This window comes from Mesoplodon densirostris, chromosome 15, assembly GCF_025265405.1.
Source record: "Mesoplodon densirostris isolate mMesDen1 chromosome 15, mMesDen1 primary haplotype, whole genome shotgun sequence".
NCBI classification, from domain to species: Eukaryota; Metazoa; Chordata; class Mammalia; order Artiodactyla; family Ziphiidae; genus Mesoplodon; species Mesoplodon densirostris.
In genome coordinates this window covers 892422-906598 of record NC_082675.1, presented here as the reverse complement: position 1 = coordinate 906598, position 14177 = coordinate 892422, and the positions used below count along the sequence as shown (strand labels likewise).

Genomic DNA, 14177 nt, shown 5'->3' with positions numbered 1-14177 from the left:
AAGACCCGAGGGCAGAGTGCTGCAGGGGCAGCCAGACGTGGGCAGGTACGGCGACCACAGTTACGTGGCTTGGGCGGAGGAGGGAACGCATGGCTGGGCGAGGCTACAGTAGGCAGACCAGCTCCTGCTGGGGGACGGTCTGCAGGCTCCAATCTGCAGGACCGCTGTGAGCAGGGCTGGTTGCTGAGTCAGGACAGATCAGACCGGCAGTGCCTGTCCCCAACCCACCCTCAGAATCGCCCTCGACGGCTCCAAGTTCACTGAACACAGCTCTGTGGCCTCCTGGCTCCTCGCTAGAGCTGGGATGAAGTGAGACCAGGAAAAGGGCTGGGGACCTGTGGTACCCACCGGCCCGAGGGGGTTCCCTCTAATCCCCAGAGGCCCTTCCAGCCGCAGGGCCCCAGGTCGGGGGCAGAGTCCTGGGCCCGGAAGAGCTGCCTTTCCGGAGGGAGGTGGGGTGCAGCGTGAAGATACCTGCTCTAAGTGGCCCTGAGTGAGGACCAGCAGGTCCCTGCTTCTTGGGTCCTTCTGACCCCAAAGGCCACCAGGTCAGGAACAGAGATGCCAGCCCTTCCAGCAGCGGAGGGACCTTGGAAGCGAGGAGATGGAGGCCTAGAGCTTGGCAGTGTGACTTCCACAGGTCTCAGAACCGCGTGAATTTTCTCTGGGTAGCTCTCCGGACACACTCACTCCCAGCTGCTCTGATATCTGCAGCCCGGGAGGGAGCACGTGCCTCACAGCCCTGTTCGCGGGGGCAGCGAGGGCTTCCTGCAGCCCCGGGCAGTGCCTAGCGCTCTTTGACTGTGCCACAGGGCGGGGCCGCCCTTACACCAGCGCCACGCTGGATACGAGGCTGTCCTCCTCACACCTGCGCCAGGCCAGCTGTTCACCTCCACGAGGGTGCGCGGGGCCCCCGCCTTCCTGGCCCCCTGTCCTCCTCCCATATTCATTCATCCATCATCCATCCACCTCCCCACCCATCCCCCTGTCCACTCAAACATCCTCCCTCCCTCCCCCCAACTATAAATCCATCCACCCATCCAGTGAACAAACATTTATTGAGAAACTATTATGTGTCAGGCATCATGCTAGCCATCTGTCCAAATTCTGCCTCATTTCAATTTTTTTCCTTCCATTGTCTTTGTTCACATTTCTGAGGACCTATTATGTGTCAGGCACTTTCACATGTATCATCTTGTCTAATCACCTCAAAATCCTTTCATGGGGCTTCCCTGGTGGCGCAGTGGTTGAGAGTCCGCCTGCCGATGCAGGGGACACGGGTTCGTGCCCCGGTCTGGGAAGATCCCACATGCCGCAGAGCGGCTGGGCCCATGAGCCACGGCCACTGAGCCTGCGCGTCTGGAGCCTGTGCTCCGCAACGGGAGAGGCCACAACAGTGAGAGGCCTGAGTACTGCAAAAAAAAAAAAAATCCTTTCATGGAAGGATGATCACCCTCCCCATTTCACAGATGGGAAAACCGTGGCTCAGCGAGGGGAACTGACCTGCCACGGTCTCCCAGTTGGGGTTTGGGTCATCTATCCAACTCCAGTGTGCAGCTCCAAACTCCTCTCCTTCCAGGAAACCCTCCTGACCTTCAACACAGCCCAGCAACACAAAGCTCTTTCTTGTCACTCACACTCACTGCCTTAGAGAACAGAGAACGCCAGGCAGTTGCCTCCCCCCTACCTGGCTGTAAACTCTCAGAGGAAGGCACCCAGGCTCTGAGCTTTGGGCACCCTGTCCTGTGCTCTGCACAACAGCCAGCGTTGGTTCTGTGAATAAAGTGTGAACTGGATGAATCCACCTCCCTGATCCCCACTCCCCAACTTCCCGTGGATGCCTGGGGGCCATGCGTTTTTCTGCAGGGGTGGGGCTGCATCAGAAAGGGAACCACAGGGCTGGTGGAGTCGGTGGGGGGAAGGTCAGGGGACGGTGGACAAGCGGAAGGAGAGCTGGAGCTCTCAGCCAAGTCGGCTGAGCAAGACCCACGTGCCAGGCATCGCCCAAGAGCTCACATGCTTCCCTCACTTCTCACAGTGATACTGAGAGATAATTAGTATTTCATCCCATTTTACAGGTGAAGAAACTGAGAGCAAGGCTGTGAAGGAAACTGCCCAAGGCTGCAGGGAGCAGGGCTGCTTACCCAGGTGGTCTGGCTCTGCAGCCACATTTTAGCTGCAAAGCTCTGCCCCACCAAGGAAGATAAGCTTTTTTCCTTCCCTGCGTCCACTGCTAAGAGCTCAAGCACATGGAATATTAACACATTTTCCACAGTCTGTTCACATAGTGTGAAAATAGTCCCTTGCATAACCCAGGCACTTTCTGTTACTTTCTTTCTCTGAAATAAAATCAAGGCTTGCTGGGTTTCAGATGCAGGCTGCACCCAGAGCTGGCTTTGACTGGACTATTCTGCTAAAAGTACAAGCAGTTCTTTTCTCTCTAGCCGGAGGCATAAGCCCTCACCACCGAGCTGACCAGGCTGATGTTTTCCCAGTCTGTCCCCAGGGAGGTGGTCCAGGGCAAGGACTCTGGCGCCAGCGTGCAGGGCTCCAAATCCCACCACTACGTCCCCCCTGGGACGTCAGCCCCGAGAGGCAGGAACCTGTGCCTCAGTCACTCCTGACTCAGCATCAGGAACACGTGAGGAGTGAACAATACATGGATAAAAGATTTCCCATTGGGCTTCCCTGGTGGCGCAGTGGTTGGGGGTCCGCCTGCCGATGCAGGGGACACGGGTTCGTGCCCCGGTCCGGGAGGATGCCACATGCCGCATGCCACAGAGCGGCTGGGCCTGTGAGCCATGGCCGCTGAGCCTGCGCGTCTGGAGCCTGTGCTCCGCAACGGGAGAGGCCACAACAGTGAGAGGCCCGTGTACCGAAAAAAAAAAAAAAAAGATTTTCCATCATTCCAGAGAGGGAGAGCTTCCTGCAGGGGGGTTTCCGAGGACCCCGCTCCCGTGAATCGGCCTTGCCCCTCCCTCCTTTGACACCTGGCCAACCTCCCTTCAAGGGTACCTGTGCTTTTTGAGAGCAGAACAGAGAAGCTGACCAAGAAGCTGTTCCAAGACCTGGACCCCATCTGGGAATGTCCTCAGTGGGACATCGGATATGGAAACGGATAGAGACTTTTTTTTGTCGAGTTTCCAGCCAATGAAGGATAAGCTGTCCTTTCAGAATATAGTGCCGAAACTTTGAAATATGCAGATGGCTGAGCTGAATTGTAAATGCAATCACTTAGCCCCAGCACACTCCCGAGGCGGGGATCAGCGCGTGCATGAATTATTCCTAGAAGCGCGGCCCCACTGGATCTGCAGACAGAAGTCTGCGGATAGAGCCAGCCCGGGTGAGGTCCGCTCCTCCCAAGGGAATTACGTGAGGTGTGTTTATCTCAGGGTGAAGCATGCCTGCCTCTCGTCCCCTGAAAATGCCAAGACCCAGGTCTGCACAGCACTAACCTCTGTGACCGGAAGTGGCCTCGGTTGTTCTTACTCACCAGTGTGGCCAGTTGGGGTCAGAGCCAGACCAGCAGGCAGAGGATCACAGGCAAAGAAGAGGAAAAAAAGCAAAACCAACATGCTCTTAATCTTCTCAGGGTGAGTGAAATGTAATTGCAGGCAGCTCCAGCGGAGGAGAAGGGAAAAGGTGATTCTTGTCAAACACCCCGCCGGCCGAGGCTGTGTGAGGCCTGGGCTCCTGTTGGGAGCACCGACTACCTTCTCACTTTCTGTAGTAAATCAACAACAGTGGGGGAGGTGTGAGACGGATGCAGGGGGATAAGGCCACTCAATTAATGACCCGGCGGTGGGTGGGTGGGAAACGGCCAACCAATTAAATGCTGCCATTTTGAAGCAAGACCTGCCAGGACCCGTGATTAAATCCCGAGCGAACGGCAGCTATTCTTTCAGCCACGGTGGCTTGGACTGTTGGGATTGGCAACGCAGGACAGTTTAACTCATAAAGTAGATTCAAGGCGCATGGAGATAGATGAACTCAAGCTGGAAAGGCCCCAGAACCAGCGGGGAGCTACTTCTGGAATTAAAACTCACAGTGACTAGGGAAAGCTTTCTGATGAAATGCACATGCCCTACAGGTGGAATATGGTCTTCAAAATGGAGCTGCTCATGCACAGAAGGGGCTTGGAAACCCCTCTTGAGAAGCCGGCTCTCAGGGGTGGGAGGGCTAGGACAGGAGTGCCACGGAGGCAAGGGGTGGTCCAGTGGGGCGGCCAGCCCCTCTCAGGCCTCAAGAACCTTCCATGCGCTCCTCAGACTCCCACCCAGCCCCTTCTCCACGAGGCTCTCCTGCAGGCTCCACCCAAGCGTGTCATTCATACTTTTGTCACGTAAACGGTACTGATGAGGCAACCTCCCGGTGCCAGAGCTTGAGGCACTCGCTGTCCTCATGTGGCCTGTGCTCTAGTGTGACGTCTGAATCCCCGTCGCAGGTGGGGAAACCTTGGACGCCTCCCCAAATTCAGCTTCTCAGCTGTGACATCTGCCTACTGCCAAAGCAAGCACCACAGCACGGGGAGGACGGCTGCACGAGGAGATACTTGTTCCCTCTGTGGCCCGAGGGTCCAAGGTAAATGCATTCCCTCCACCCTTCTGCTTCTCACCTTCCCCAGGGGGCCTCCTGGTCCCAGGTCCTATAAGCTTCGATTATTAAAACTCATGGTGCTCAGACTCTTGGTAGGATTTCAGCTTCCCGATCTGAAACCTGGGCCCCGCTGCAGCGGAGGCAGCCTCGGGGACACACGCCCCTTGGCAACATGACAGCCCAGCTCCCCACTCTTCCCAGCCCTTCCTCCATGCCCGCACCCCCCGTACCATCCCCTCCACTGCTCTCATGCAGACCCGGGCTTCCCAAAGTGTGGGGTCGGAACCCTGGCAGGACCGGCACGCAGGACAGGATTGTTGGCAGAAAATGAACACAGTGTTAAACAGCATTGACGCACGCCCTGCGACTTATCCCCTTTTAAAGTCTGTCTCAATCTCCCGATTTCTTCAAGGAGAAAGTCTTGGTTTCATGCCAATATATCCCCCATACTTGAGAATCTCCCTTTTAACAAAGAGAGGGCAGGCTTCTGGCTCAGAGCCTCCGGTGACAGCTGCGTCACGCTGGAATTAAAGAGCATGATTTTGTTTCCATTGCGTTCATTCACATAGTCCCCTCCTGCTTATGGGTACAGTGGTGATTTGCAATTGTCTTTTAAAATAAATTTATTCTAAACAAAAACAATCAATTGTTTAGAGAAAGATCCGCTCACTCGCTCATCCAACAGATATTTATAGAGCAGTAACTATATGCAAGGTACCTCCCTAGACCCTTGGCATTTAGAGTTGTGAAGAAAACAGACAAAAATCCCCACCCTGAGATGAATAGCAGAACAGGTGTCGTGCACAAATATGGTAAAACAGTACCAGGCTTCTGTGAATGTCTTTCGTTTGAGAGAGAGCAGGGGCAGCAAGTACCTCTTCCCAATGGAGGGGAAGTGGCGTTGGCAGGGCTGGCGGGAGGGGGCCTGCACCTGAGATGCCCAAGGCCCTTGCCCGATAGACCACAATTGGACCTTCTGCTATTTTAACTTGAACTTTTAATAAGTGCAGAAATGTAGATCATTCTGAAGCAAGTATGCTTTTAGCAGCTGCCACCACCAACTTTCTAAACAACCTGGGGCAAGTCCTTCTGTCTCACTGGCCCTCAGCTTTTCCATCTGTACAATGGGCCCATGGCTTTGACTTCTGACTGTAATGGCTTTGACCTCTGACTGTAAAGCACTTGGGCTGGGGTGGGTCTGGTTAGAGGGAATTAACGCACATGTGTCTGAATTTTAAAAACCAACCAACCCACCCAAATGGAAACCCTCCCATCCCATCCCCAGCTTGCATTCAGCCTCTGCTCCTAAGGGGTCATAAGAAGGCAGAAGGGCTTGAACGTACGATCAACTGAATGGGACTCTCTTTCCCTTCTCACTGAGCTTAGAGGTTCTCCAATTCCACTTTCGAAAGACTCACTGTGCCAGTTGCAGGCAACGGAACCAGGGATAATGTATTTTATGTGCAGCTTAAGATATTCAGAAGGATGATTTTTGTCTATAAACATTTTTTTCTTGCCTTGAGCACTGAATTTAGAAGCGAACTCTCGTGTACATACAGGATGTGACTACACTACATTTCCTTAAAGAATATTTTCCCCCAGGGCCTGTGAATGTGAATCTACACTCACCACTTAATAAGCCTTTACTGAGGTCAAGAAGACATCTCGAGTAAAGGTCACTGGACCAGCTAAAGAAAGGGTGTGGGGAGAGATGGGGAGAATACCCTGCCTCTGGGTCCTGCTCCCAGGGACAGCCTTTCCTTCCCACCAGCTCTTTCAAGCCAGGAGAGGTATTTCTAGAAAGCAGTCAAAGCAAAGGAAATATAAGCCATAAATCAATTTTGTTTGGGTTTCTCCCTCTCCTTTCTAAACTCAGCTGAATTCGTGTCGACTAGAAACGCCAGGAATCCATTTCATATTTCTTGGATCTAAAACACAACAGACTCTAGTGCAAAGGGCAGCGGCTCGCCTCTTCCAGGAAGCATTCTTTGCCGTTCTTCAACATCCTTTAACACAGGAATTGGTGCCAGTTTGAAGGGGTGAGCACGGCTTTCACACAGCTTCTTGTGAACAACGGTCAACCCCACTCCTGCACTGTCCTATCCTTAGGGACCGACCTGGGATGAGTGCTAGAGTGGGGCTCTCTTGTCATTTCCAGGAACAAATACTGAATGACCCCTGGGTAAGATGCTATGGCCTAAGAGAGGGATGCAAGATGGACTCATCAAAGAGAGTGGCGTTGGGGGGAGGGGACACAGGGACAGACAGCAGGAGGAAGGGGTGGGTAGAGAAAGGAGAAGGAGGAGGAGGAAGAGGTTTGCTGAAGGGAAGAGGGAGGAAAGACTTTAAAAAGAAGAGAGGAGAAAGGGTGGGAGGAGGGGGAAGAGGAGAGCGAGGGGAAGGGAGAGAGGAAGGAGGGAGGAGCCGGGAGACAGGAGAGGGAGAGGCTGGGGCGGGGCTGGGGATAACAGTCCACTTTCCCGAAGCCCTTCACCATCTCCCATCAGTGTCGGGACAGTCGGTCGAAGGTCTTGGCTTTTTCTGCCTCCAAGAATCCTGGTCCCTTCTCACCCTGAAGGGTGGGGAGAACGGCTCTCGGTGCTGGGCTGGCCGTCATGATGTGACACAGCCCGACGCGCTGCCAGTGTTTTTATATAATCCTCTGATTTCCCCATAAAACAGACCATAACACCCTGGCAAGTACACTTCAATAAAGCTGTGTGCTATTACTGGGGCACGCCGCCTTCCCGGAGATGAATCACTGCCGGAATGGTCAAGTGGCAGTTGAACCAAACTTTTCTCCCTTTGTGGCTTCAGCTGAGCAGGAGAGATCAGAAAAGCCACGGAGCCCAGCACAAGCACCTCCAGAGAAAAATCAGGAGTTCGGGGGTGGTGAGAAGGTGCTTGGGAAGTCAGAGGATGCTCTGCCTTCCCTGAGCAGGTGGGCAAGGCTGCAGACAACTCCTGCCTCCTGGGCGTCACCAAGCCTCAGGTTCAGAGCCGCTGCTCCGAGGCCGGCTGGGCCTCCAGAAGAAAATCCTGAGATGACCCTCACATCGGTGGGGGTGGGGGGCGACATGCAGAACAGGCCCTGCCTGTGCAAGCTGGCTCCCAGACAGCTCCTGCTGGAGCTGTTACTGATGCTGCCTGAGGGGTGTTGCTGGGTCTGCTGATGCAGAAACCAGAATAGCACAGGACAGAGGGGAGCCCACGAATGAGGTAAGCACAAACTTGCCTCCTTCCCCCTTGTACCTCGGCACCGAGTGAACCGAGGGGGGAGCAGTCGCTTTCTTCTGCTCCGCTGCATCCCCAAATGGAAAAGTACTCCTCCCCCCTTCCCCTCACCCCCGGCTGCACATTGGCCCTCACCCTCCTTGGCTCCCACTCTGACTCTCAGGGTGACCCACACCTGCTTGGGATGAAACAAGGAGCCCACCTCCAGGAGCTGGGCTTCCTGTAGAAGCTCCCAAGGACTCCAGGGTCCATCTAGGTAACTAACACCTGCCAAGCCCCTGCTAGGCCCTGGAGTCTCTTCATCCATGAGCCACAGGCTCACGGCCTCAGACGTGGCCCACGACTCTTTGTGGAGTGAGCCCCGAACATCCCCAGGACAGGGGGCTGAACGGGCCCAGTGGCCGGGGGTACCTTTCTCCACCAACATTTAAAGGACACCTCTGAAGGGCACTGTCACCACCCCACCTCTCTGCACTTCCTCCCCGAGGGATGGGAGTGAGTCCGGACTAAGCCCCGATGCTCCACATCTCCCGGGGCATCACAGCTCTTGTCCTGGGCACCGCCTGCTCTTAACGCAGGTCCTACAACCTCTAGAAGTTCTCTCACATCCCCTCGGGGGACAAGGCGGATTCCCCTCATGTGTGCTGGGGGGCGGGCAGTACTCAAGGGTCCACTGGGCGAGTGAATGCGTGAGTGGCCAAGCAGGCCAGTGCCCTCTGCCACACGGAAGCTTCATCGCTATCGGCCTCCTGCCTAATTCCCTCCCAAGAAACAGGAGTTCGATCCCAGCCCTGGTTGGCCATAGGGCTCCTGGGGTCCTCGGAGGGTCTAGCGGTCGGGCGCAGTGCAGCGTCCCAAGCACGGGGACGCTTCCCCCCTGCCCAGCGCCCCTGTCCCGAGCGCGGCGCTGGCTCGGCTCACCGTTCAGCTGGGTGTAGACCACCTCCTCCAGGTGGTCGAGGCGTTGCAGAATGGCCTCGCGCTCCGCCAGCGCGCCCACCGTGGCGTGCCGGCTGCGCACCCGGCGGTCGGCGCTGCGCACGACCTGCACCGGCCCCTCTGAGCGGTCCTGCAGGCGGCAGTACACCGAGAAGAGGATGATGCCCACGAACACCAGGATGTTGACCGTCAGCAAAGTTTTGATCTTCCTGGCCACCGCCATGAACGCGGCTGGAAGCTGGGGGCTGCCTCACCCGCGGGGCATCCCCGTGGGCCCGGCGGCCGCAGGAGCCTCCGTCTGGCCCGCTGCTTCGGGGACCATGAGCCAGCCCGGCTTGCCGCGGGCTGGGGGGCTGCGGACCCGCCGCGCGCTCTGCCGCCCGTCCCCGGGAGCTGTCCCTTCAGCACCGCCCGCGCCGGCTCAGCACGCCCCTCCGCCTCCCGGGTTCCCCACGCGCAGGGGCTGCGCGGGGCCGCGGATGCAGGGGGCACCCGGCATCCTCCGCAGAGGGGCGCGGCCCAGTCTCGGGGGCGGCGGGGAGGGGTCCTCGGGGCCCGGAGAAACGACGGAGGTGCGGGCCGCCTGGCGCTCGGCTGGCGTGCGGCTCCTGCCCGCCCCGCCGCCACGGCGCCGGTGCGGAGTGACGCGGCCGCCCAGCTCATCAGCATGCAAGCGGGGCCCGCACCCTCCCCCGCAGGCCCGCCCTCCCGGGACGCCCCCTCCGGGACCACCCTGCCCTCCCCTCCCTCCCCTGCGGGGCGCAAGGTCCGGCGCGCGCTCCGGGTGCCCGAGCAGGGTGGGGCGGGGCCTCGCGCTCAGGGGACCCAGACCAAGGGCATCCGGGCGGGGGCGGGGGCGGGGCGGGGGAAGGGGGGCGGAGCGCGCGCGCAGTCTCTCTCCACGCCCCCTCCCCAAACTTGACCGGCCGAAGCGGGGTCCTGGGGGCCGCCTAGTCAGGGCGGTGTAGTCCGCCCGGATGAGCAGGGGTAGGCGGCGGCGTCTTTATGAGCAGGAGTGGGGACAGTAGGGTCAAAGCCACCTCGGTGGCTCGTCTCCCCCTTCCCTAGGCCAAACCGAATCTACTCCCGGCCTCCCTCCCCTTGCCCCTCTCTGGGGCTGAAGGCTGGGGAGAGCTGAGTCCAAGGACGGGTGGACCGCGCTTGAGAGTCGGTGGTACCTAGGGGCACCTCCAGGCAGAACTGCGAACCCCACCAGGAGGGGGAAAAGGCGCAGACCCTGGGCGTCGGGTGCTCCAGGTCGGGGTCCTCGGACCTCAGGGGAGAGCAAACCCGGCTCACCGCGTCCCTTCTCCCATCTCCAATCTAGCCCCAAGCTCGCGTTTTATAGATGAGACAGCTGGGCTCCGCTGGAAACTAAGCGGCCAGAAGGCAGGGGGTTCTGTCTGCTTCACGCTGTCTCACCAGTGCCTGATGTTTAGTTGGTGCTCAGTAAATATTTGTTGAGTGAATAATTGAGGGAACATGCATTAAGAGCTGGCTTTGTGGGGCTTCCCTGGTGGCGCAGTGGTTAAGAACCCGCCTGCCAATGCAGGGGACACGGGTTCCAGCCCTGGTCCGGGAAGATCCCACATGTCGCGGAGCAACTAAGCCCGTGCGCCACAACTACTGCGCCCGCAAGCCACAACTACTGAAGCCCACGTGCCTAGAGCCCGTGCCCCACAACAAGAGAAACCACCGCAATGAGAAGCCTGTGCACCGCAACGAAGAGTAGCCCCCGCTCGCCACAACTACAGAAAGCCTGCGTGCAGCAACGAAGACCCAACACAGCCATAAATAAATAAATAATTTTTTTAAAAAAAGCTGGCTTTGTGCTGGTCCCTCACTATACAGAGATGAATAAGATACTGGCCCTTGGGCTTCAGGGAGCTCTGGCGTGTGTGCGTGTGTGCACGTCTGTATGCACGTGTGTCTCTGTGAGTGCATTTTGTTTTTTGGCCACATCACGTGGCATGTGGAACTTCCCTGACCAGGGATCGAACCTGTGTCCCCTGAAGTGGAAGCGCAAATTCTTTTTTTTTTTTTTTTTTTTTTTGTTGTTGTTGTTGTTGTGGCACGCGGGCCTCTCACTGTTGTGGCCTCTCCCGCTGCTGAGCACAGTCTCCGGACGCGCAGGCTCAGCGGCCATGGCTCACGGGTCCAGCCGCTCCGCGGCATGCGGGATCCTCCCGGACTGGGGCACGAACCCGTGTCCCCTGCACCGGCAGGCGGACTCTCAACCACTGCGCCACCAGGGAAGCCCTGGAAGCGCAAATTCTTAACCACTGGACCGCCAAGGAAGTTCCTCTGTGTGTGCATTTGAGTGTGTGTGTTCATATGTGTGTCCACGTATGTGCAATTGTGTGTCCAAAAGTGCATTTATGTGTGTGCATATGTGTACATGTGCATATTTGTCCATGTGTGCATTTATGTATGTGTCCATGGGCATGTGTCTATGTGTGTGTTCATGTGTGTATGTGTGTGTATCCATGTATGAGTGTTTAGGGGAACTTTGGGGGCTTCTGGCTCTTAGTCCAGTGCTCTTTTTCTTTTTTTTTTTTTTTTTTTTTTTTTTTGCGATACGCAGACCTCTCACTATTGTGGCCTCTCCCGTTGCGGAGCACAGGCTCTGGACGCGCAGGCTCAGCGGCCATGGCTCACGGGCCCAGCCACTCTGCGGCATGTGGGATCTTCCCAGACTGGGGCACGAACCCGTGAGGCAGGTGGACTCTCAACCACTGCGCCACCAGGGAAGCCCCCAGTGCTCTTTTTGCAAGCATACATTTCTAAACATCAGACATACTAGCCTATCCAGCATGGAGGTTTTGTGCCTCTTGGTAGATTCTCTTGAGCCGAAACACCCCTTGCTCCTCTCCCTCATCAAAACTTTCTTTTCTTTCTCAGGGAGTTTGTCCGAGAAATGCAGAAGACCATCACCAGGAAGGACCCAGCCATTGGGACTTGAGGCCAGCTGTCTACAGGGTGTTCACCAGATAAATCACTTGTTCTGAGAGGAAGCTGGGATTCTGTTTTTCATCATCATTCTGGGAGAGTCTCACAATGCAGCAAGTTTGATAAACACTGGTCTGTTCTTGATAAATAACCATCCCCCTGTCCCTCCTTAAGAAATACTGTATTTTTCTGTTTATAAAATGCCAAGTTGTAAGATGTTTCCCCATTTTACAAGGATGGCTTTTGGAATAAAAATACAAACGGCTAACATTTACACAGTTGGTAAGATTGTGCCAGACCCTGTTCTAGGTGCTTTATGGCCATTAACCGATTAAGACCAACAGCAACTGGCATGACCTAATTAAACTATGAGGAAACTGAGGTAGTGAGAGGGCGAATGCCTTGTTCAAGGTCACATCAAGGGCAAAGCATGGATCTGGGCTTCAAGCCCAGACAATTTGGCTCCAGAATCAAATTTATTAGCCACTGTCACTCAAGAAAAAAAAAAATCAAGCACGTTTCATTATATGTCTATTGAACATGATGTTAAAGTGTTTTTGCAGAAGGAAGCATTATTTTGGTCATGTAAATACATTGTGCTGCATTCTAAGGTTTAGCAGGAAATGATACATCCCCAATATGCATTAATATATGGCTACATTTCATTTGAAATACAAGCACATTGACTTGGGAAAATTGGGGGGTACTTTGCAGGGAGGGAAATGCATCAGTCCAGCAAACTGGCATTCATTTGATTTTTTAAATCTACTGAATGCTCAGCAGTGAGTTGTGAGATGTGCTGCAGTAATATGGATCTAACGCAGGGCCATGGAAGGAGAAGAACCACCCCCCTTCCACCATGACCATCTTCCTTCTGACAAAGCTCTGGCTTCCCAGGGGCTTCCTCAGATGCCAGCCCTTCAGGAGCCGCAAGGGAGCCTGCAATCCAGGGTGCTGATCTGCCAGCCTGGGAAAACCCTCACTGGAATTGCGGATACCAAGTGCGAAGGCGTCCACGGGACTAAGGGCGTCTTGTGGTCACAACCTTGCGGAGGGCAGGCGTCTGTGCTGGTGCAGGCCACGGGTAGGCGGAACCATGGAAACACGAAGTGGCCCTGGGGAGGGACGTGCTAGGTCCTCTGATGGCCTTGAAATCAGCCCCCCTCCCGAGGTTTGCCTTGAGACAACACTCTTGTCTGAACAGCATTCACTCTGAGTTGGGCCTTGCCCTTTTGTGGACCACAAACTGAAACTCAAGATTCACTAGATGATTCTCTCCTAGCTCATGGAGAGGAGGGCACTTCCTGTTCAGAATTCAGCCTGAGTATATGGCCTGCGGTGTTTTATTATCTAAACGTATCAGTCAGGAGAGCCTGGATGATGCTGCGGAAACAAACGGCCAAATCTCAGCAGCTCAAACAATGCAGGGCTATTTCTCGAACAAGCTGCATATCCACGGGGGTCAACAGGGGAGTTCTGCTGACTACTCACCTCGCGACCCAGTCTTCCGAGAGCAGTCACCTTGAGGGTCGCCTGCAGCGCTTAGGAGGGCCTCACGCTGGTCACTAAACCCCCAGCCTAGACGTGACACCTGCTATTTCTACTCAAAATGTATCATCCAGAAAGTGTCATGTGGACCGCCCTGCACCAACAGCTGGGGTAGAAGTGAAATTCTACTGTGCACTTGGAAGAGGGCGATCTGGAGATATTTGGGTAACACTCAGGATCTGCATAGCAAAAACCTTCCAGAAAATTAGGACTTTATTCCAAACTCCCCCCACACTCCCAAATACCAGGCTCCCCAGGGTAGCAGCACATGATTGCTGTCAAATTAAAATTTAATGCAACCATTTTATGGAAGACTAAAGCAAAAAAACCAAAAAAGTGCAGTGAATTTTGGTTTAGACAAGACTCATTGATGAGGTTGGATCTCAGGCATCTGCTCCTGAGCCAATATCCTCTGAGAATTGAAAGTTGAGCTTCTGAATGATGGGGCTCCTCCCCCTGGGGATTCTCAGCTGGCAGGGGCCCAAGACGAGGGCAGAGGTTGTGCGGGCCAAGTTCTCGCTGAGCGATTGACCCCCAGACGCGGAGCTGCAGGAACGCTCCAACAGCTCCAGTTCATGACCAGAGACAAAGTGGGGAGCTAATGACCCCCAGGATCCCAACTCCAGTCCTGTCTTCCCCTGCCTCTGACTTAGGCCACCAGGTCTGACTCTAAGCAGCTTTAAAGAGGCAACAGAGATGTTGGCAGAGTCGCTTCATTAACCACAGGACCCTTCGGATGCCCCCCATGCCAGCTGGTGGGCCCGCAGCCCTTTACCCCCACAGATGGGTACATCAGTCCTCGGGCAGGTGATGCAGGTCCACAGTGGGTGGAGAGGCAGGGAGATTTGAGATCTGCAGGCCAGGCCACCACCTGCCTTCTCCGGGCACAAAGGGCACCTTCCACTGAGCCA

The 14177-nt window shown here is 55.6% G+C and overlaps 1 protein-coding gene across 1 annotated transcript in view; it reads right to left on the bottom strand.

The window, feature by feature from the left end:
- Positions 1-8992, bottom strand: part of GALNT9 (polypeptide N-acetylgalactosaminyltransferase 9) — a 94338-nt gene extending 85346 nt beyond the window's left edge. The window contains exon 1 of the mRNA XM_060118483.1: positions 8752-8992. Coding sequence (XP_059974466.1) covers positions 8752-8992 — 241 coding nt within the window. The remainder of the gene's footprint in view (positions 1-8751) is intronic.
- Positions 8993-14177: the final 5185 nt, after the last annotated feature.